This window comes from Patagioenas fasciata, chromosome 1 (assembly GCF_037038585.1).
Source record: "Patagioenas fasciata isolate bPatFas1 chromosome 1, bPatFas1.hap1, whole genome shotgun sequence".
Taxonomy (NCBI): domain Eukaryota; kingdom Metazoa; phylum Chordata; class Aves; order Columbiformes; family Columbidae; genus Patagioenas; species Patagioenas fasciata.
In genome coordinates, this window is record NC_092520.1 from 102,456,481 (window position 1) to 102,479,230 (window position 22,750).

A 22,750-nucleotide genomic window follows, 5' to 3' on the forward strand; every position below is an offset into this window, starting at 1 on the left:
AGTTAATCACTGAACTTTAGTGATCAGTTCTCTCCAAGGACACATGGTGTGAAGAAGAAAAAAAAAAGCAAAACCAAAACACCACCACCAACAAAAAACCACCATATTATTTCAGAGCATTCGCAATATTTTTTCTTTCAAATCATGATTTCTCTTTTCTGCGTTTGGATTCTGAGTATGCAGATGTGGATGGCTGCTGCTCTTGGTATACAGTTTCATGAACCTTCCATTATCTCCCTGAACAGGGTAATGTTGATAGTATTGAATTCCATTTATTTGGTGAACTTTGTAACCAAGAACAGTAGTGGTAGCTCTACTGAGTACCATGCAGTGAACCATATTTCTCTTCTAATAAAGCAAAACACTATGTTGATTTGCTTATGTGTTGAGTTGCTAATGTGTTTGCTATGGTAATTATGGGCAGGCTTGTTATAGAGACTGTTGGGAGGCTGCAGCATATGACCTTTCTTTATTCCTTTTAATTAAGCTTTAATTCCCCTAGCTAAGACAGGACTTAAAAAAAATCCAGACAGTAACAACTGACTGAACTATAGGCAAAAAGAGGATATTATGTCACATTTGTATAGTTTGTAGAAATGACAGCTTTAGCATTTATCAAGGACAATATTATAAAATTGCTTTACATGTAAAAATTCTGAAGAATAAGGAATTATTTTCAGACTTTCCACCAGTAAAATTTAATCAATGTTCCTGCAGCTGGTTGATGCCCTACTCTGCAATAGAGGGTTATTATTTCTGGACAAAGATTGTAGATGTTAGATGTTAGTCTGCCTTTTTTCCTTTACCTATAAAATATATAATAGAAGTGTAACATTATATAATGGAATTATATGGAATTACAGCAAAGTTTTTAACAGATTACTGCAGGGGCGTGTTTCTAATAACAGTAAACAACATCTTGTATGAAGCAGATAACATTCCTTGTTTTATGCTTAACTGCTTCAGATAGCTGGAAAAGATATAATGTAGTCTCTTCACATCATTCTGTTTGGTTTTGGTTGTCCTACTGTATTGGCTGAGATGAGCTTTGAAAGGTTGGAATAGTCATAAAGGATTGTCTAAGTTCTTAACGTTGAAAATGTCTAATTGCAGCCAGAGGTACATGTATTAATATAAGGGGAGGCCCAACACACAGACGTGTGCTCTTAAGAAATCACAAGAATACTTCCCTTAGTAAACAGAAAATATCATGCTACAAGATGAAATAGAAATTTAAAATTTACTGAACAACGTTTTTCCCTTCCACTCTGTCTATGCAGGTTGGTTCTTGCTCCCGCCCTTTATTTTAGTCAGTTCTGTGTCTCTACATTTCACCAAGTGGAACCAAGTATTCTCTTGTTCCTGGGCAGTTTCTCTTTTTTTTTTGCTTGTCTTGTCTGGCTCCAAGGTCGGTGCTATTATTCTCGCACGTCGCGCTGAGCTGTCTAGAGAACTTTGTCTGCGAGCAGGCTCAGTGGCTTGTCAGGCAGAAGTAATGTCCCTTCATCCAAGGGCGTTTCACATAGCCCAGGCTTGATAATGCAGTGTAATAGAAGAGTCAAAAAAGTAAACAGGCAGCTAGTGTCTGTCACGTATATTCAGACCAATGTCGGTGTGCAGCTCATATGTGAGCAGAGCAAACCTATAGCTGCCTGGTCCTGACTGCATTGGTGAACTCTTAACTCTTCATGTAGCAACACATTCTTCCCTACAAGCAGGAGCTGATATACAGAGAGCTTGCAAAATGTTTTCCTTTAAGTTGTGAGGTGTAGGGATGTGAGTGATAGTTGTTAAACTGGTCTGAGCATTGTTTGGGGTGAGAGGATAAAGATTTTTAAAGCAGTCATTGCAACTGACTTTAAAGGAAACATTGAAACAGTATGGAAACAAGCTTAAGAAGTAATTTTCAGACATACAAAAAAAAGCACGTTTCTCCTTAGAAAATAATAAGTCATGTTGCTCTGGCAGAGATTAGCCCTCAGGTAAAGTGACAGTAGGAAAAGGAGCATCATCTTGGTAGTACGAGTAGCGTTTTTTTCTCAGTCCCCTATATGACACGTTAAAGAAATAGCTCAGTACTTTTTTGAATAATTAATTTGTATTTCTTTTGACTAAGACATAGTCCACCTTTCTCCATCCCATTTTTCTGTTAATACATTTAATGGCTTCTCTGCTCATAGAGATTTTTAGATTAAAATTTCATTAAGAATATAGGACATTTGAAAGATCTTTGTCAGAACACTCTGCTTTGAAGTGGCTGTCACTTAACTCCTTATTGCATTTAGAATTTACATTTTAAAAATTAAAACTAAATAAATGTGACAGTTATCTATTCCATGTTGAATATTTTTCTTGATATTGCATGTTACCATGATCACAATTCAAATTTTAAGGAGGACTGATTATCATCAATGGATAAAATTACCTTTTCTTTTCTTTTTTTTTTTTTTTTTATGTTCGTGATAGTATAAAACACAATAGATATTTGTCAAGGGAGCTGCATCTGCCGATCCGGAGTTACCTTGTTGGTAGCACTACTGGGAACAGATCCCAGGCTTCTTGACCTGTGATAAACTTTCAGGACCGTGTTATTATTTACTGCTGGAGAGTTCTGTGGAGAGTCACTAGTTAATACTGAAAATTTATTGTAGGGTGAAAGTTTCACCTTTCTTTATGAGAAAAGTATTCTTCTTTATGTGTTACGTAGATATCAAATGACCTCACATTCTACTGTGTGACACGGCAGCACCTGAAATATGCATCGCCTTAGAATGTGCCTTGTTCTTGGATCAGAAAAGGGTTGAAGAATGGTGGGTGGACTAGGCATTTCAACAGGAAGAAATCATTATTTTCTTGCAGGTATATGGTGAAAGTAATTCCGTTCAGTCACAGTCAGTTGATTTAACTCATCCACATCAAGTCATATCGCTGTGTGGAGTCATGATTCTTAATTGCTTGAACAGGATATGCCTTCTTTAGTGAGGCAAGCACTGTGTGTCTTGTCATCAGTAATACTTCAAACAGAAAGACATTTTATAGTCAGAACAAAAAGCTTGATAGAATTAAAACACTTAAATAAATACATTCTGAAAAACTTCCCTAGAGAATTAATAAAACCAATATATTTTTATATGCTTTGTGTAAAAAAGGGTCTGACAGATACTAACCAAAACCTGCTGGGATATTTTTTCCAAGTACAAGCATGTTGAATAAAGCAAGCTAAGCAGAAAATGTTTTTGTGAACCACTGACTTACTTGACCATGTATGTAAAATGAAACAGTTTTTAAATTGTTAGAAAACTTTATTGTTCCAGATAGCTGTCGGACTTTTTTCCTGTCTATTAATTCTGTTTTACCTGTCTTTGCACTTTCCAGTCTTAGTTTCTTTACTATCCCAATTAGTTCCATTTCTTTCACTTGCTTTCAGTTGATTTAAGCCAACTCCTATGCTCCAGATCCCAAGGTGCAGAATTTTTCTTCAATGCCAGTAAATTATTTATTTGTCTTTTTCAGTCTTTATTTGTGCTAACTGTACCAAATAAAGTAGTTGAAGAGATTAATTTTCCTTTACCACTTTCCTGTCAATAGTTCCAGCATTTTCTTTCCTTTGTAATGTACTTTTATCCGTACTGTCTGGCTCTGTGTTTTTGCCTCTTAATGTGCACGTTGCCTGAGGTCTGTTGACTTTTAATGAACTAATAATCTGCTGCATCTCAAAATTGCAGTTGCAAGGACAGGCCAATTCATCCAGGTGGAAACATCTGCAGAATAAAAGAAACCACTGAGAAAACTGGGTACTAAAAATCTGGATTGTCTCAACTGAGACAGCAAAACCTTCAGTCTTTCAGATTTATGATAAGGCGAATCCTAGGTGGATTTTCATATGAATGGCAAAGAAAAGCATCTTCCTGATGCAACATGCTTTCCTTCACAAAAACAGGTTTGAAATCCTTAAGAAAATGAAAATGCTAGCCTCATTTAGAACACATAAATAGTTAACATTACAATAACAAACACTATGACCGATGTTATCTTATTAGTTTTATTAACAGAAATAACTGAACTATTTTGTCTGAGATTGAGTGCTAAGAAAACTTAGTCTTGATTATTGAAAATAAGATTTTAGCATTTAACCTTTTAACAGTTATAATTTGGCAATTTAGTGACACATAAAATATGATTTTTTAATGAGAAATTTGGAGGAACTGAAAAAATAAGAGATGGTATCAGTCTTACTGGTAGGAGGCATAGTTAGAAGGTGAAAATGTCTACTACTTCCTGAGACTGTAATCCTGCAAAGGGAGTTTTCAAAATGAAAAAACTACTCTGAACTTAAATTTGCCTTTACCAGGAAATTGTTTCTTTAAAATTACATATCTCTGAGTTTTAAAGTTCTAAATGTCTAGTACCAGATTCTACATCTTTTACAGTGAGACAGGTAGTTTCTGAAGGAAGAAAATGTATAATGTAAACAGGAGTGCTGGAATGAACTCTAAATCTTCACTGCAAAACTACTTTCTAACACTGTCAAATAATTTCTAAAACTCAGAAGCAGTCTTTACGAATTAATAGAAACATTCTTGGAGAATTTACCAACACAAGTCCAGTCCTTCTCCTCCCTTTAGAAACATAATGCAATGGTAGATGAGGAACACTTTCTCCCCTCCCTTTCCTACCCTGAGGCAAATGCAAGCTCATGGTTTAACATCTGTAAATTAATTTATACAGCTGCCAGGCATACCTCGTTTTTCCAGGCTTATGAAGGTCAAAGGCTTTTTATTTAATCTCCTTATACTTTCAATTAAAGTTTAAGAGTCCTTAGGGTCTTCCAGCACCCACACCCCAGCAAGAAGTGATGAAGTGTGTAAAAATACAAATTCCCATCTTTTCATCTAGATGTAATTCTTCTATGTGCAGCAGCAAAGGAAAAAGATACTCTAGACGACAACACATGGGTTCAGAGGATTTTTCTTTTTCCTTCTAGGTCAGTCTATAATAAAAGGAAATTTCTATATTAATGAAAATTAATTTAAATATATAATTTAGATAATTTAGATAATTTAAATTATAATATTATTTCCATAATAACAACCAGGTCTGTTTTCCATGCAAGAATGACTGTTTTCCAAAGTAGACTGTGAGCTGACTGGCTGATTTATTCCTAGCTAGATGTGATGCAGTCTTCATCAAACATCTGAATTTTTCACATAATTTTTTCCCTGAATATTTTTGTGTCACACATGCATTGTTATTCAGTAGATTATTCTCTGTAAATGTTTTGGTTTGGCTGCACCCAATCAACTTTGTTTTGCATAATCATTAAGCACTTTACTAAGAATAGTTTTCATTTCAAGAATGGAACTGCATGCATATTTCAGTAGCTTTTTTCATAGCAATATATGGCTATAGCAGTTTAACTTCAATGTGTCCTAATTGTTTATGGTTAGAAACAGTCATCACAGTTATGTAAGATGTCTCTATTCTCGACTATTTGTCTTTGTTCTCAATGTAGTGTATGCAATATCTTAAAATTTGGATGAATTCGGAAATAAGGACACTCACAGGAGATATCAGTTTTGTGTTGTTTTATGGTGTGTGTGTTTGCTTGGTTTTTATCTTTTCAGATGGATTTGCCTACCATTATGATTTATAAAATTAAGGGTTTTCATTGTTGTTTATGTTATGTGGATCATTTCAGTGTGGATTATTCTTGGTGCTATGAGATCTGCCTACTTAAATTTGGTTTGTGTTCTGGAGTGAATAATCTTTGTGTAGATTAATATTACTTTACGACACTTTTTTGTTTAGTTTTTCTTTTCAATACAAAGTGTGTGCCATAGGTAGTAGGTCAGTAGTTATCCACTTCCAGGTGTGAATATTTAACTTAGTGTTTGATGTTCCATTTTCAGTTGAGCCAACAGTCTTAATTCCTGCTGATTTGACCAGGTGTTTTTTCATTCCTTTGACAATCTCAGAGGTCCATGCATATGCCACTCTCAAATACGAATGCTAATGCTCTGCATGCTCAGTGTCCTCTAGAATAACAAGATGCTACTACTATTTGTTCTCTTTGTTATATTTTTTTTTCTTTTCCCCAAAATGTAAGGGAAAAGAGCAGGCATTATGATACAGTGACTTTATTAGGCCTCAGCAGTTGAAAATTCTTTAGATAGACTATCCATAAAGGTCTATGTTGGTTTTTTTAAGTTGATAGTGGTACCTCTGCTTTGTCACCTCATGACTGGTCTCAGCTTTCTACTGGCAGTGGTGCTGTAAGATTTGAGGGGAAGGTAGAAAAGTTGTTGTTTCCTCCCTCTACCAAATATAAGGATTACTGACACCATTCCACAAAGTCCTTTGGTTACACTTCCTCTAGCCCTTTTCTGCTTTTCCTATGTCAGAAAATTGCCATTTCTTGAATGAGAACATACTTTGGAATGCCTGCCAATAAACTCTTTAGTTTGCATTTATGTTAGAGTGCTTGCTTTTTTTTTACATTTCTTCAAGTGTTCTTATAATGGATCAGAAGTTAGTCTGTACCATTTTGCTCTTGAAAGTCACAAATCCAAGATTTTTCAGTGCAATTCCTTATAATATTTGTGATAGCATGAGAGAAAGCCGTGGAAATCTTGATCAACATGTCATTCCTCAGAAAAGAGTTTTTAAGGATTGCCTAGTTAAACACTTGTCATACCTAAGACAATGTTTTGTATCAGGTCTATAGAAAGAAGGATTTTCAGATGGAGAATTTTCAAACAAATAACTGACATGAATTCATCACAGCCATCTCAGATCTCTGCAAACATGCTATCCCTAGTCTCAGCTGTTGTAACATTTTTTTTTTCCCTCCAATGTGAATATATTCTGTGCAGTATTGTTAGAGAAAGCAAAAAAAAAAAAAGTTACATATTGAATGATACAGTTATCCCTTTCCACAGTAGACCTTATAGTACAAAAACTCATGCTGCAGAAGTGTGGTGTGGTTGGCTGTAGACTACCCAAAATCTGGTGTTGTACACAATTCAAATATTATTTTGTGCAACAGGAATATAGGATAAACATTTTATGTTCTTTATTGTTTATATTTTTGTAAGATCATACTCTCTTTAAAGGAAAAAATGAAATTATTGACTTTATCAGATTTTCAAACCTGCTTTTGTGAAGCAGATTTAGTTACTGAACATTGTTTTTCATGCATAAGTGATGATGAAGTTTTGACTAGTGTTTTAGCTAGCCTAACACACATATAACAGTGGTATTCATGTATATTGCATGTCATTATTAGATCTGTACAATTCAAAAGTAATTTGTTGTTAAATGATTACATTACATCCATTACACTTCCTGCTTTTGGTTCCAGTGATAATCTTTGACTTCCTGTCTTAAACTGCAATGAAAGGCTTTAGAAGCTGCTTTGAATGTTTTATTGGCACAAATATGTCAGTAGAGACAATTTCTGCTAACTATAAAAACCATTAGATGCCTCAGTAGCATTTTTTATAAAAGCATAGCATATTTGTATGTAAAGGGCTTGCTTTTATGCTAAATTGCTAGGGAAGCAACTGAACTTCTTCAAAACTTTCTGAAAAAGTATGGGATAATATCTTCTGTAGCAAACCTGTTTTTCTTGCTTGTGCTTTGTCCTTGTCTTCTACTGATCAATAGATTCTATTAGATCAGTATATTCTACTAATCAGTAAATTCTTCTTGATTTTACTTAAATTTAAGCAATATAACAGAAGTCTGAATTCTGTACTTCTAAGGAATAAATGTAAGGATGTCCTTTGTGGGAAAGAAAAATCAACACCAATGTCCTCTTGTTTGATTTTAAAAAGTTATAATTTGGCATGAGATTTCTGAGCTTTTTCAACTTTCCAGAATGGTTTTAACAAAACGGGTGTCTATGGATTGTTCATGCCTAGCATTTCATGTAGTATAAAAGGTTGTTTTTCTTTTTAAATCATGGTTTTCATAGATTTACTGCAATGTCGTCATGCAACTTGCTGGTTTTTTGATGATATAAATTTACTAGCTGCTGTGGGAAATAAATTTCTTTCTCATTTCCAAGAGAAAATACTTAAATAAGAAACAGTAAACTAGAAATTAAAAATCAAAGTATTGAAAAACATGTATAACAGCACTCTACTGGTATAATTTAAATATTGTAACTATTTGGGATATTTGCTAGGACTTTTGAATTCTAGTGTAAAATGTTGAATTTAATATGAGAATGTTTTTTTTTTTTTTTTTTCCCCCAGTCTTAAATTATCATGGTCAATTAACTGCTTTTATACTAATAAGTACTTCCACATTAGTCATCTAATATTTTTTTGTTTTATAAAAAGCTGGTTTTTTATACAAGACAAGATATTCTGTTTATTCCATCATAGAACTGTCTGAGCAGATACTATTTGCATTACTCTTAGAATTTTGGTTTATGTTCAGTTTTTAGAAACTGTTGAAGAAAAGACATTTATCACCACCACCACACGGATAGGGTCTGAAATGGATCTTGAAAACTACCAAACTGCTTTAGAAGAAGTACTCGCATGGCTTCTCTCTGCTGAAGATGCATTACAAGCACAAGGAGATATATCCAATGATGTAGAAGTTGTTAAAGAACAATTTCACACCCATGAGGTATATATTTATATTAATCCTCCAATGGTCATTTATTTGTTCATATCCCATAAGAAGGTAAAAAATTCAAAACAAGTATATTTCTAGTTTATTTTATTCCCTTTTTTTTTATTTTAATTTGGAGAATTTAAAGGTAGTACTAGAGACTGTGCCCTAGAATCAGAGAATCATTTAAGTTGGAAAAAACCCTTGAGATCATAGAGTCCAACTGTAAACCTAACACTGCTAAGTCCACTACTTAACCCTGTCCCCAGAGATCACATCTACTTGTCTTTTATATATCTCCAGGGATGGTGACTCAACCACTTCCTTGGGCAGCCTGTTCCAATGACTGACAACCCTTTAGGTGAAGAACACTTTCCTGATATCCAATCTAAACCTCCTCTGGTGCAATTTGAGGGTGTTTCATTGTGTCATATGACTTATTACTACACGACTCACCTCATTACAGCCCACTTTGAGGTAGTTGTAGAGAGCAGTAGGTCAGCCTTCTTCTTTGCCAGACTAAATAACTTTTTGCCCTATGCAAAAATTGAAAGTGTTTATTTCTGGTTTGTGTTACCAGGTTTGGAGAGGGGTTAATGTAAAAAAAAAAAAACCCAAACAAACAAACAAAAAAAAAAAAGTTGAAAGTCATGTTGTTTGGAAAGTGGTGGAACTGAAGATATTTCTTTGAAGTCTGTTTTTTCCTTCCAAAGAATCAAACTTAAAACTGGATTTTCTTTTATTGTCAGGGTTTTATGATGGAGTTAACAGCTCACCAAGGACGTGTTGGCAATGTTTTGCAAGTTGGAAGTCAACTGCTATCAATGGGAAAACTTTCAGATGATGAAGAGAATGAAATCCAAGAACAAATGAATCTACTTAATTCTCGATGGGAAAGTCTCAGAGTAGCAAGTATGGAAAAACAAAGCAAGTAAGTAAGATGTCAGGTAAAATAAGATACATGGAGCTTGATTGAAACAATCATGGTACTGAATAATATCTGGGATTCTTTTTCATTTCCCTTCACTGTGAAAAAAACTCCATCTCAGATATTTTTTTAACCTGCAATTTGATGTGTAGTGACTTTGAAGCTTACATGTTGATATGAGACTGGAAGCAGCACAAATCAGCAGCTGTCAACAACTAGGACACTAATAACATTTTAAGCATAATTTATACAACCTACCTCGCTTGTGAATGTTTCAGCAAGTATCATGCAATATTTAGCTACAACGGAGAGAATCTTTACTTTGATACAGAAGGAAAAGGGAGAAAAATCTTTAAGACCTGTACAACTTGATCCCATAAAAATAGTAAGTGGGAGCTTAGCTTTTAGGGAAATATTGTTGTGGTTTTATTGCAGGACAAATTACATTATTCAAAAAAGGGCAAGTCCTATAGCTTAAAGTAGAAATACAATTAGAAGTAGAAAAATAATCAATTAGTCACATTAGCCTTTGAAGCATTTTTACTATTTCTATTTATTATTTTGAAATGTTAATTTACATAGTGCTATCCCAATGAACATGTACTAAGTGAGAAACTCTTCCATATTTTTCTTCAGTACAGCTGGAGACTGACTCCTTTTGCGAATGTGATTTTATTAAAAACTGAATATCTCCAGTAGTGAGACCAATGGTCTAGCCCAGCATCCTTACTGTAATAGAATAAGAAAATACAAGCTTTAGAGAAGATACATGACCTCCCAAAACAGCATCCTTTCATCTCCTTTTGCCATTTGTGGAGTTCAAATATTGAGCTGAATGAGCCCATGGCTCTGGAGACCAAATACTGGACTGTGACCTAATTTCGCATATCTTATGTTATGAAGTTCTCCATAGAACTCTCCTAACCTCAAGTTGTTTTCAGATGAGATGGAAGCAGTTTTGTGTATTTGATAACTTACTTTTTTCTTCTTCCATCTATTTATTCAGTATCTTCTCAGACCTGTTAGCATCCCTGGTATCCTTTGTTAGTGAATTTCACAGACCTCTCAACCAATATGGGTGTTACTTTCTTGAGGAATGGCTTCTTCTTTGTCACTGGTAGCTCAAGTGATTCCCTGTAGTTACTATGTTAGAAGTGAGGGTCAACAGTTGTATATATTTTCTTACTCGCTCCATAAATGTGTAATTTTGGTTATTTGTATTGCTGCTCTTTGAGCTTTTTCTGGTTCTAGCGTATCTTTTTGAATCTGAGGAGACCAGAATTGCCAAAAATATTAAAGGGAAAACTGTGTTTTTCAAAAACTGCATAATATTGCTCTCTTTTTTTTTTTTTTTTCCAATATCTTCTTAGTGATCCCAAACATTTATTTTCAGCTTGATGCTGAGTATTGAGATTATTTTCTTTATCTTTCTTTGACAGTCTACAAAACTGTTGATGGGTTTCAGATGTTTCAACCTAACTGCCTCCAGCTTTATTTTTTTTTTCTCAAGAGAGAAGACTCTACAAAACTTTACTGTAGGCAGTTTTTATCTGCCATGCCATTTAAATCAACACACGCAAGTAGCACCCTCACCTCTAAGAGTGATACTATGTCTACTGAAATGTCCTTTGACACCAACTGTTAAACTTACCTCCCAAATGCAGCTGCAGGTCGTTGCTTGGAAAATTGAATTGTCTAGTATCTTCTGAAGCATGTCATACTGAGGTAACAAGAAATCAGTAGAAGACATAAAGTTATAAGGGCTTCACAAAGAATGTTTTGTTATTAATTTTTCATACAAAAAGATCTGCGATAAATTCAATGAACTTCAAGTTAGAGCAAGAGAAAATTTCTCAGGAATGATATCCTTAGATATGGCTAATTTTGGCCTATTGAGTCAAACCCCTGTGTTTCAAGCACCAGCTGGAGGATTGTGGACAGCTTTCATATTACAATGTAATGTTTTCCTGGGTTATTATACACTGTTTAAACTCCCAGGATCTATCTTCTACTTCAGTTTAAAGTGTAATCGTCTGAGCATTTTGCTGTAATCTAGTCTTTGAGGCAATAGTGACCTGTTTCTCCAAAGATAGATGATTTTTGTGAAGAGGAGAAAAGCAAGGCTGACTGTGCTCTGTTGTAATGGTAATAAGCGTAACAGAAGTTAGGGCACTTTACAACACAGGGGAAACAAAAGCAAGCAATCAACAAAGAGGGGAGAAAGATATACTGATGATACTGTAAAAGTGAAGGGGTCTTGTGAAAAGTGATTTAAGTGTCGTGGTTGAGATGGACAAACGACATGGACCAAGTTCTTCCAGGATGAAAGTAGTAGATGCCATTTATTGCCACAAGTGCATTTTTATACAGTTTTACCAATTCATGTGTCTCTTCACTATTGGTTACAAGTTACAGCAGTAACATCTCATTGGCTAATTTTGCTATCATCAGTGTTACTCTTCTACTCCCTTCTCTCTCACGGGTACATCCTTAATATCTCCGGATACTCCTTTACTCCCATCTTTCTCATGGGTAGGCCTTCATATCTTCAAGGCTAATTTCTGTTCCCATGCCCTCCGTCAGGGAATCCACGGACCCACCGTAGTCCCCCACATTTAAGAGGTCAGAATATTAGAGGAAGTTTGGAACACAGCAATGCTACTGTGTAGAAGCAGCTGAAATTGGATTGCTTGTGTATTCACTATGTGTTGAAACTATTTGACCCTTCTAATAAGCGATATATTAGCATGCTAAAGGAAAAAAATCTGTATTTTCATTTCTTCCTTCTGATCTTCCCCAGATAAGATTCTCTATAGTAAAACCTCTCAGTGATAAATGAACAACTAGAGAGGAGAATTAATGCAATGTGCCACTTCACGGAGAATTCCACAACTATTAAAACACATTCAATTCACTGAAAAAGTATTTTGTATTTGAAACTTATGAGTGCCATACCATAAACATAATCTCCTGAAGTATATAAATAAGTACTAAAACCTCTATCTGATGTTTATAGAAGTAATTTAAAGGCCAGGAAGTACCTGGAGAATGTAAAGAAACAAGAAACATTCTTTTGCTTAAGAATGAACTGCGATTAAATTGTTTTATGTGATTATTTAATTTTCAAATTTGTGGTCCTTGCTGCAGAACAGTATTGATATTCTATATAATAATTATTTATATAATAATATATTGGTTTTCTTAAATAAAATCCTCTTTAGTGTGTTTTCTATACCATTCATTCCATTTATTGCTAAAAAAATATCTCTAGGATGAAACTGTGTTTAATATTTATAATCACTTCATTTGGAACATCAAGTAAGACAGTAAGATGTACACTTGAAAGTGAAGAAGGACTGAGTTAGATCTGAGCTGGCTAATCCCTTGTGAACCATGGGTTATAATAAAACAGGGTATCAGCTTCCTGTACTCTAACTGTAAATAAAGTGATTAGAGTGAAAAAGACACTACATGGATCTTTTGGTCATTTTGATCAATAATTATCAGTTTCCAGAAAAAAAAAAAAAAAAATCATAGTACATCATGAAGATCCATGACATTTTGTTCTTAGAAAAAAATCTTGAGAGAGATTATACAGAAAAAAATTGCAGTTTGATGTCTGCTATTTAGAGATTTGGATTAATGAAGCCCTTCCTATTTCTTTGAACCTTTTTTTTTTGTCTTCAGTGTCTCAAGTTCTGTTGAAGTTTCAGTTTGTGTGATTTTCCTTCCTTCCAAGAGCTACCATCTGGAATTTCAAAATATAATTACTGTTCATAGAAAGTAACATAGCTACACAGAGCTCCAGGTGGAACACCTGAAATTATCTGAGTCCATCTGGGACCAGCGAGGTACCATTCAAGAAACAGGTGTTACTAAAACCTTATTTCAAAACAAACTTTTAATTTCAAAAAGCTTGTTTGCAAGTTTTTATTTACATGAAGTTGGCCCAGCTCAGTGTCTGTCTTCCATTTTTCCCTTTTCCTGTATTCACTTTTCTGCATTAGAAGATATGCTTAATCTCTGCATACTCCTAAAGATTCTTTTGATCACTGCTTGCAGGCTTGCTTGGTTTCACAGATTGCCTTTTATAATTTCTCTCCAATACCACTCCTGTTTTAAGAGACTCTGATTTGGCTCATCTTCTTATGGGTAATACTAAAACTTGATTATCTCTGTTTCAGAAGTTCTAAGCCATTTTTTTTTTTTCACCTACCCAGATACAAGTGATAATCTTGAGATAAATTATTAGTGCTGTTGACTGCCCTAAGGGGAGGCGGGGGGAGGGAGGGGGAGGACAGTGTTGTTTTCATGGGGTTTTTTTTGTGGGGTTTTTTTTGTTTGTGTGGTGGTGTTTGGTGTGTGGTTTTTTTTGTAAGAGCTAAGTTGTTATGACTAGAATACCCAAGTCTTAGGAATTTTTGAAATAATTCCTTTTGCACCTCTGTTTGAAAATATCACATTCATTCCTCTTGCCTGTTAGTTTTGGGGTATTTTAAGGATATATGTTTCTGCTATCTGGTTACAAAATTTGTTATTTGCATAAATGTGTCAAAGTTTATTTTGAGAAGGTCTTTCATCTATTGTCTTTTCTTTTTAAAACAAAGGCCATTTCAGGGACAGAAAGACAATACCAAAGTGATGGAGGTTCAGTTAGATTTAGTGCTGGAATTCCACCACCTGTCAAGTCCCCAAACTGTATAATTCCTGGGGCTCTACCTTCCCAGGTGTGGGACTTTGCATTCATGTTTGTTGAAGGTCATAAGGTTCCTCTTAACCTGTCCCCTGCCCCTCTATAGGTTTTCTAAATGACAGTTCTGCCCGCAAGTGTAAAATGTGATGATTGGTATATTCACAGGACTCAGAGTATTTTGCATTCCTAGATTTATAGGTGATCCCAAGGATTGTTTATAAACTGAGGAATAGTATCTAAGAATGAATAATGAGTTAGCTGAGATACATACAAAGAAATCATCAACTAGCAATCTGATTGGTTTTTACAGTATGAGTTAATACTGTGTATATAGTACCTATTTTAACTATATAAATAGCAAATATTCGTTATTATAAATATTTCATTATAAAAGCCCAAATAGTTGTCTCATTTTGAGAAAATTCAAAACTGGAAGGAAATTTTTTTCCAAAATAGATAGGAAATAAAATAAATAACAACCAACAATAGAAGTGATGAAGTATGAGACATATGCCTTAAAATATGAACAGTCTACAAATGAGATATGAGATTTCACATGTTACATCTGCATGACACGGATATTAAATCCTAGTAGTTCAGAAGAATTTAAACATGTACCAAAAAGTAATTATCTACGTGTTCAATTTAATCTTCTGTGGTGGTTAGTTTGAGAAATACTCAGTGTTTCTGGGAAAATAAAGAATGATGCTTACTTCAGACATAGTTAGAATGGATTTTCAAAAGCGTACAATTCTGGGTTTGTTTAAACTGTCTTGGGAAAATCCAAAACTCTTTGGACAAACTGAGACGTACTTGCTTTACTCGAGCGTACCTTGAAATTGTGACAGAAAACTGCATGTTTGGATTTGTATCAGCATCTCTTGAGTTACCTAACTGGTCATGGACAAGACCTTTTGCACCTTTGTGGAGCAGTGTGCTCACATAACACTTCTGCCAGTCTGCAGTTCTACAGGTGCTGTGTGAGAAAACATACTTAAGTTTTGAACATTAAAATAATCTTTTAGGGGTAAAGTGTCAGTGTGAAGTTCGAGAATTCTAGGAGCTATTGGTCAGAGATGATAAATAATTTCTAGTAGCTTTCTAATTTGGGCTGCATTTTCAAGAAGCCAACAAGACACCAGCTGAGAAACAAGTGGAATAGAGTAGGACTGTTCCCTCTTTTTTACACAGCAGTTTTCTCCAGTCTGAAAGTTCAACTCAGATTTTCAAATCTCCAAGTTGAGTGTTGAGGAGAGTGACTTTGGTCTGTCAAATCTCAGTAAAGTTAAAAATTGTATGTTATGTGATAGAGAGATAATACAAATAACTACTTGTAATTCCATTGCTCAGCAATGATTTATACATTATTTTTAAAATACTTTTTGTAAGATGAAGATTTTATTTAGGAATGATGTTTGGAGAATTCCTAAAGATGACATATACAAGTGAAGGATTTTCAATGGATTTCTGGACAGATAATTTTGGAGCTATCAATTTTTTTTTGTTTGTTTGTTTGTTTGTTTTAGGCAAATGTTTCCTGTTTAATTCTCTAGAGCATTCTCCATTGAATAACAGAAAATTTAATAATCTCTTCTGTTTAATAGCCTCAATTTGAGGGAGCCTGATTAGCACAGCTCTCTGAATACTTTTCTATACTTGTAGTCGTCAATACCAGCTTTAAGAAATCAGATGTAGAAATTTTGAACTTCCAAGCAACTCTAATAGAAATGCAACTAGATGTCAAAACTTCAACAGACAGTGTATTATATGTAGTATTGAGATTCTAAAAGTGTACCTTTTTTTTTTTTTTTTCCTTTTTTTTCCTTTTGTTTTTTTCTGACTAGAGTTGTAGCTTCATGAAGATTGGCTAAGAGTGTACGGGGTAGATATTTCTGCCTGTTGTTGTCTTTCATGTATAAATTGAAACTCTGATTTCTTTGTTTTACAGTTTACATAAAGTCTTAATGGATCTGCAGAATCAGCAGCTAGCCCAGTTAGCTGACTGGCTGACAAAAACAGAAGAAAGGACAAATACAATCGATTCAGAGCCCTTAGGTCCAGATCTAGATGACCTAAAACGTCAAGTAGAAGAGCATAAGGTATGCTATGGTTTGCTTCCAAAAAACAAATTAAGTTTTTGGCATTTTAAAAACTCTACTCCTGCCATTAGAACATAATGAACTAGTATGGAATCATGGTTTAATATTGATGGTTTTGTACAATGAGCAAGCTTTTGTAGATTTATTTTATCACAACTCTCACTTTTATCCTGATTGAAAAAAGAAAAACAAAACCTGTTTTTTTAAATATCAGCAATGTACTAGACCATGGGAAGCAGCTGTAACATCATTTCATTATACAATACAATAAGAATATATTAGATTTTTTTGATACCTATGTGTTGCTTTTTTTTTTTTTTTTCCTTGTATGCTGTAGTAGCAATGATCCAGTAGTCATACTGCAATATCTTGTTAGGATTTCTGAGACTCCAACTGTACATCACTATAAAAGAGACTCTGGTTTCTAACTGTAGAAAATACTTTTTAATATTGTCTTTAATTAATGAAAAATAACAAACAAATAAATGGAGTGCAAGAGAAAATTTGGCCACTTTTCCCACCTTCTGTTAGAGCAATTATTTATTTGGGAGAATTGGAAAGAAAGAAACTGTATAATTTCTGTAGTAACTTTGTTTCTTTTAGTGAAATAAATTGTCTGTTTTCATATTAATTTAAATTTTATATATGTTTCTGTGAACAAGGTGATAATGACACCAAGACACAGAATAGTACAGAAAACACAGATGATTTGTGTGGTCGTGGAGATTTGCTGTGATAACATGTTAATGTTTCTACATTAGTGGTACAAATCAGTTGAGTTCCATAGCATCCTGAGATATTTTAACATTCGATGCTTGATAGCCTGTATCAGTGCTAGTCCAGGTTCTACAGGGCAGATCATCCCCCTAAAAGAACAATTCAAATTGAAAACAGCTTTTACAGCTTTTTGAAAAAGGACGTCAAAAGCTGCAAAAGACTGCATGACCCACTTCTGTGTTAAAGGCGATTTTTCTGAATTCTCCTTAAGGAGTGCTACTGAAGAAAAATATAAAGTCTACACCTACTCCTGCTATTTGTGCTATCTGTGCTTGCCCTGTGAGAAGGCAATGCATTTCAGTATGCGGGTTTGCTAGCTGAGCATATATTCTGCCATTAATTTTTCCTTTTAAAAAAAAGACAACAGGCACTTAGAGAAAGGAAACAGAAAGATTTTGAATACGTGAGAACTAAGGCTTAAATAACTTTGTTCCTATTTTAATGCATTTCATATCTGAATAAAAATGTAAAATGTAATCCTTTTATTTATGCCATCTATGCTGTTTCTTTCTAATATAGAGAAAAATGATTATTTACCTTGTATTTTGAATATTCTGAGTGAAGACATGCAAAAATCTTCTTTTCCCACATACTAGTTCTTTATTCTTGGTGTCATGACTTAGTCATCATTATTTATTTATGTATATTTCTTTTCAAATCTATTTTCTGTACAAGAGATGATTTGGTTAATAAGGTAGAAAGAAAAAAGTTTTTAACTTCAATTAAAATTCTATTCAGGTATAGTCTTTCTTATTCATAACTCTAAGAAAAAATGTTTTGCATTCTTTTAAGTATTGTGTTTCAGATTATTTTATTATATGCTGTATGCAACAAAGCTGCCTTCAATGACAACGGTTAAAACTATGGAATTTTAGTAGCACGGTTATTGTTTCATTATTAAATAAGCAAATAAAAAAGCAAAAATCAATACCCCAATAATTTTTCTTAGTCTCCCATTACTCTGGACAACTCAGAAACAATGTTTCAGAAATTAACAGGAGAAAACAGAAGTTAGAAGATATTAAAGGCAATGATGGTTTCAAATTAAACAGACTTGAGCAAAAATGATAGGTTTGATTTCATGTCATCTTGTCTCCCTCTCCTCTTTACCTTAATCGTCTGGAATTTCCCTTGTTTTCTATTCATTTGTAACTACTTTTTACTGTATTTAATTTTATGTTATTTATCTGACTTTAATTTATAACTTCCATGCATCTAATTTCTTTTATTCTAGGTCTTTTCTCAATTATGTCTCTAAATTTTGGTCTTGAGTTCTTATGACTGACATTTCAATTTCTCTGCCGGGTCCTATAACAAAAACAGACAAACAAAAAATATTTCATATTGGGAATGGCACCCACCACTGAGACCAGAAAAAGCACACAATACTCTTTTCAACATGCTGCTTAATTTAGTAGTATATGATGTTAATATTTCAACTGTACAGAAAATTTTCTGAGTGGACTGAAATAGAAGTGAACTCTAAAAAATTTTATGCCATTAGCAAGGTACACAGTTCTGGTAAGAAATCTGGCAGAGTAAATATGTTTTGAAGTTATAATCAAACACTTCAGTAAAGAACTGTTGGTCTTTGCAGCAGTATTTTATGTATTTTGTCTGCTGTTGCAGGTATCCCTTCTTTTTAATTTTATGAACGGAGAAAACTGCCTTTCAATAAAAATCTGAGGGCTATCGACCTGTCTAAGCAGAAAACTATAGAAAATTATATTATAAAATTAGAGAATTAGAAAATTTATAATTAATTAAAAATGCACTTTTAATTGAACTGGTTTTATTAGTCCACATTATTATTATACATTTTATAGTTAGTAGATTTTATAGTTTCATTAGCTTTCTATAAAAGTCTAAGCTGCTTAGGTATTTTTACCATTTCTAGAAGGCTGAGCCTTTTTTATTTTTATTAAAATGTCATGGAAAACTTTTAGTATTATTATTCTTCAGTACTTCAAATTAATTGCAAATGTAAAATGAGACACTTCCTAACTGTTCTAATACCAAGGTTGGATTTGTCTTTGGGTATTTGGATACCCTAAGTAGGTATTTTTGTTATCTTTGAAGTAGATTATGTTGGGATTGCGTAATTTTTTATCTGATAAATGGGCATTAGAAGAACTGTGGAGTTTTATAAGCTTGTATTGTTGCTATCCCCAGGCATAACCATCTTATATTTTAAGTCCCTGAAAATTTGCTATATCTACAAGTTCAGAAGAACTACTAGAAACTTCAATTTAAATAAATCGTGCTCTAGTGTTGAGACTGCCCTCAGTAGATTCCTGTTTCAACAAGGTCCTGTATACCAACAGTTGTCACTAGTGAATTTGTTGGTAAAAATAGACACATGCATTATGAAGAACAGCCCTTTAGCTCAGGACAGATTGAATCTGTCTGGGGATTAGAAAATGACTCAGCTTTCTGGTTTTGTCAGTTCCCTGATTTCTCAAATCTTTCACACTGTGTGCGAGACTCCCACTTCCAAGGTGCCCTCCACTCCTGCACTTGCAGAGCTTTGCTGATTCTGGTTTTGTTTTGGGATGCCATCTCTCAAACACCCACCAATCAAGAAATAAAAATCACTTTATTCCTGTCTACAGACTTACAGAGGAATGTATTTATTATCGTATGGCTGATAGACAGGATTGAACCTGGGGGAAGCAAGCTTCGTTATATGGTCTGATCCATGAGTGCTGTGCCTCCTCTTCCTTGATAGAGTGTTGGGTCATAAAAATTTGAGAGATCTGAATTCTAGGAATTACTCTAACAATTTGATGTACTTCACAGTCCTTGAGAACTGCTTTATAGTCTAGCTTTTTGAAGCACATGGTAATCACACATGAAAGAAAAAGGATTCTTATAAATATGTTGGCTCAATGGATATGGCCATGAAGGAATTAAAACTCTTAAATATGTTAGGGTAAGGAATTTATGCCTTAAAAACAAATTAGTCTGTGAATTTCTTTCCTTTTGCCTATAGCCACATTACATATTATTTTTTTAGTTTTCAATTAAAAGTGAAATGTTTTACGAAAGAGATTTAAAATGCATGACCTAATCTTCAGCAAGTGCTTGTTCTTCACACTTAAGTGAATTACTCTACTTGAAAAAAGTGGCAGAAAAATTGATACAGTGAAATCCAACATTATAATACAGCCAAGGTTTTGATTGTGACAAAGCATATGTGCTTAGCCATGTGATTTTTGAAGACTGTGACTATTATACTATACACATGCTAATCACTAGAAAACACTCTGCTGAAATATTGAGGACACGATCCCAGACTTTTTTTGCTCACATTCTTTCATTGGTTTGAAGCTAGTTGTAGACACCTAAAAAAGGCAAGAAAGCTTTTTCTTCAGACATTCAGAAATCATAAACTGCCTCTTTCACTCTGTTTCCTGGTTTCTGCCATAAGTGAAACAAAGGTGCTGCCTTTGTTTCCTAACCGTGAGTCATATGAGCAGCTTCATCCTATGTTATTAATAATATAGGAGTGCCAAGCTGAAGATAGTATGGAGTTGTTTAGTGAAAAATTGTGTCGTTTTTAATATTTTTATAATTTTTTCAAAATTAAAATATTTTTAAAATGTTAATACGAAGTACAAAATCTTATCCAGTTGCTATTTAAAATTTCCAGGCTATTGGTATGTAAATGTGCTATACTGATATCTACAAGTCTACAGCATAAACTCAACAAATGCTTTCTCAAGCTAAATTTTCAGCCTGAAGTATTGCATGAAGAGTTCGGACTTGTGAGTAACAGTAAACTATTTTTGAGAAAGAAATGGAAATCTGCCCAATATGTTTATATTAGTTTTTTTATGCTAAGGTAACAAAATAAGTTTAAATTACTTAGTATTGACAGAAAAAGGAAGTTCTGATAGTTGGTTAGACATGCACATTAATCAGTCAGCGGCACTCCAAACACAGCATTTTCTGAATTTGGAACACGTTTTCTAACATGTATGCTTTAATTATAGGCATTTCAAGAAGATTTGGAACAGGAACAAGTCAAGGTGAATTCTCTAACCCATATGGTAGTGGTGGTAGATGAAAACAGTGGAGACAAAGCTACTGCTGCACTGGAAGAGCAGCTTCAGGTAATGACTAAACTTCTGTCAGAGAAAAAGCTGTTGGTGGCATTAAGTGTTAATAAGGTTGGGGAACTATTAGTAGCATTGGGTGTATTTCAGGAGATATTTCTGAGGATGATCTTAAATATTTCTGTAGGACGTGACATCCAGGGATGGATAAGTGCATGTATTTAGCAGAAAAATGAAATATCTGAGAACAACCTTATTTGTTTTGTGATTCCTTCATCATCAATGTATTTTATGTATCCAAGAACAAGTGTTTTTCTTTATTTCATTACTCCTGACAGAAGTAACATGATCCTCTGTTGTAGTTAAGGAGATGGATATTGTATGTAAGATTCTACACAATTCAATAGTGTGAGTTATTGAGACTGGGGTATTCTGATGGGAAACTTTCAGGATACGGTACATTTTGGTGTTATAGTAAACACACAGTGCAATTATCCACTAACAAGTGCTTAAAAGCATATTCATTTTAGATAATGCCCAGTCTTGTGTCATTTAATGGCAGTACTGGTCCCACAAAATCGAAACAGGACTTTTTAAAAGTAAGCAAAACCTAAGAGTGAATGTGTACAGGGTTGTATTTTTGTAGACAAATAAAGGTTATCAAGAAATATTAAGAACATGCTGTTTTTTCTATAATACTTTTCAAGGGAAAGCAATCATTTCTTTTCCGTTAGTTTCTCATGGACGTGTTTTCTAGGAAATGAAGGGAATCATCTCAGTCTGTCCTTAGTTTCATTTTTCTTTTTCAGTGTATATTGTCTTCAGTATTCATGTTATTTACAATGTTTTATCATTTAGTATTCTTAAGACAAGGCTTCCTAGAGTAATGAACTTCGGAGAAGTTAGCAGCAATATCCTTGCAATCCAAACCTGCTCTAAATTGCATTTTGACCTAAAGCCTAAACAATCAACAGACAAAAACTTCCATATATTCTGTTTTCTAAATACGTTTTCTGGATTATCTTAAAAGAATGACACATTGGAGATATGTTTGTCATAAAGCTGGCAGCCAAGATGTTCTAAAGATGTGCCAAATATTAGCTTTTATTATGAGAAAGTTTAGTATTTTACTCGTATCTTCAAAAAGTCGCTCTTATTGTATTATTCATATTACAATGTTCTTATCGTAACTTCTGAATGAACTTAAATGGATAAATAGTCTTGAGATACATTGATTGAAATCAAGAAGGATACTCCTGTGTTGATGATTGGATCTCCAGAGTCACTGCTTAATAGGTGCGACAGTACTACGACCAGGATTCCCTCTGTTTTTCTCTTTCAGAAAGAAGAAAGTACTTTCATTTTTCTTCATTGCTCAAGAAAGTAAAATGGTTTCTGATTTTTGAATCATTAAAGCCCAAAGATTCTCTAGAGAATACATTCAGATGGAAGGTAGCACAGACAGATATCTGTGCACTATCTTGAATCTAGCTAATTAGTGTACCAATACCTGTAAATCAATAATTAGTTTGGTATTTAGGGAAGGAAGTACATGTTTCGCTAATATGCT

General features: G+C 34.0%; 1 protein-coding gene across 12 annotated transcripts in view; it reads left to right on the forward strand.

Annotated features, from left to right (window-relative positions):
• The window catches only part of DMD (dystrophin), a 1,243,922-nt gene that overhangs the window by 464,184 nt on the left and 756,988 nt on the right, over positions 1–22,750 (forward strand). For all 12 annotated transcript variants that reach the window (XM_065859822.2, XM_071812115.1, XM_071812091.1 and 9 more), the window contains 4 exons: positions 8,446–8,640; positions 9,375–9,556; positions 16,195–16,345; positions 21,118–21,237. In XM_065859822.2, the coding sequence (XP_065715894.1) occupies positions 8,446–8,640; positions 9,375–9,556; positions 16,195–16,345; positions 21,118–21,237 (648 nt within the window). The remainder of the gene's footprint in view (positions 1–8,445; positions 8,641–9,374; positions 9,557–16,194; positions 16,346–21,117; positions 21,238–22,750) is intronic.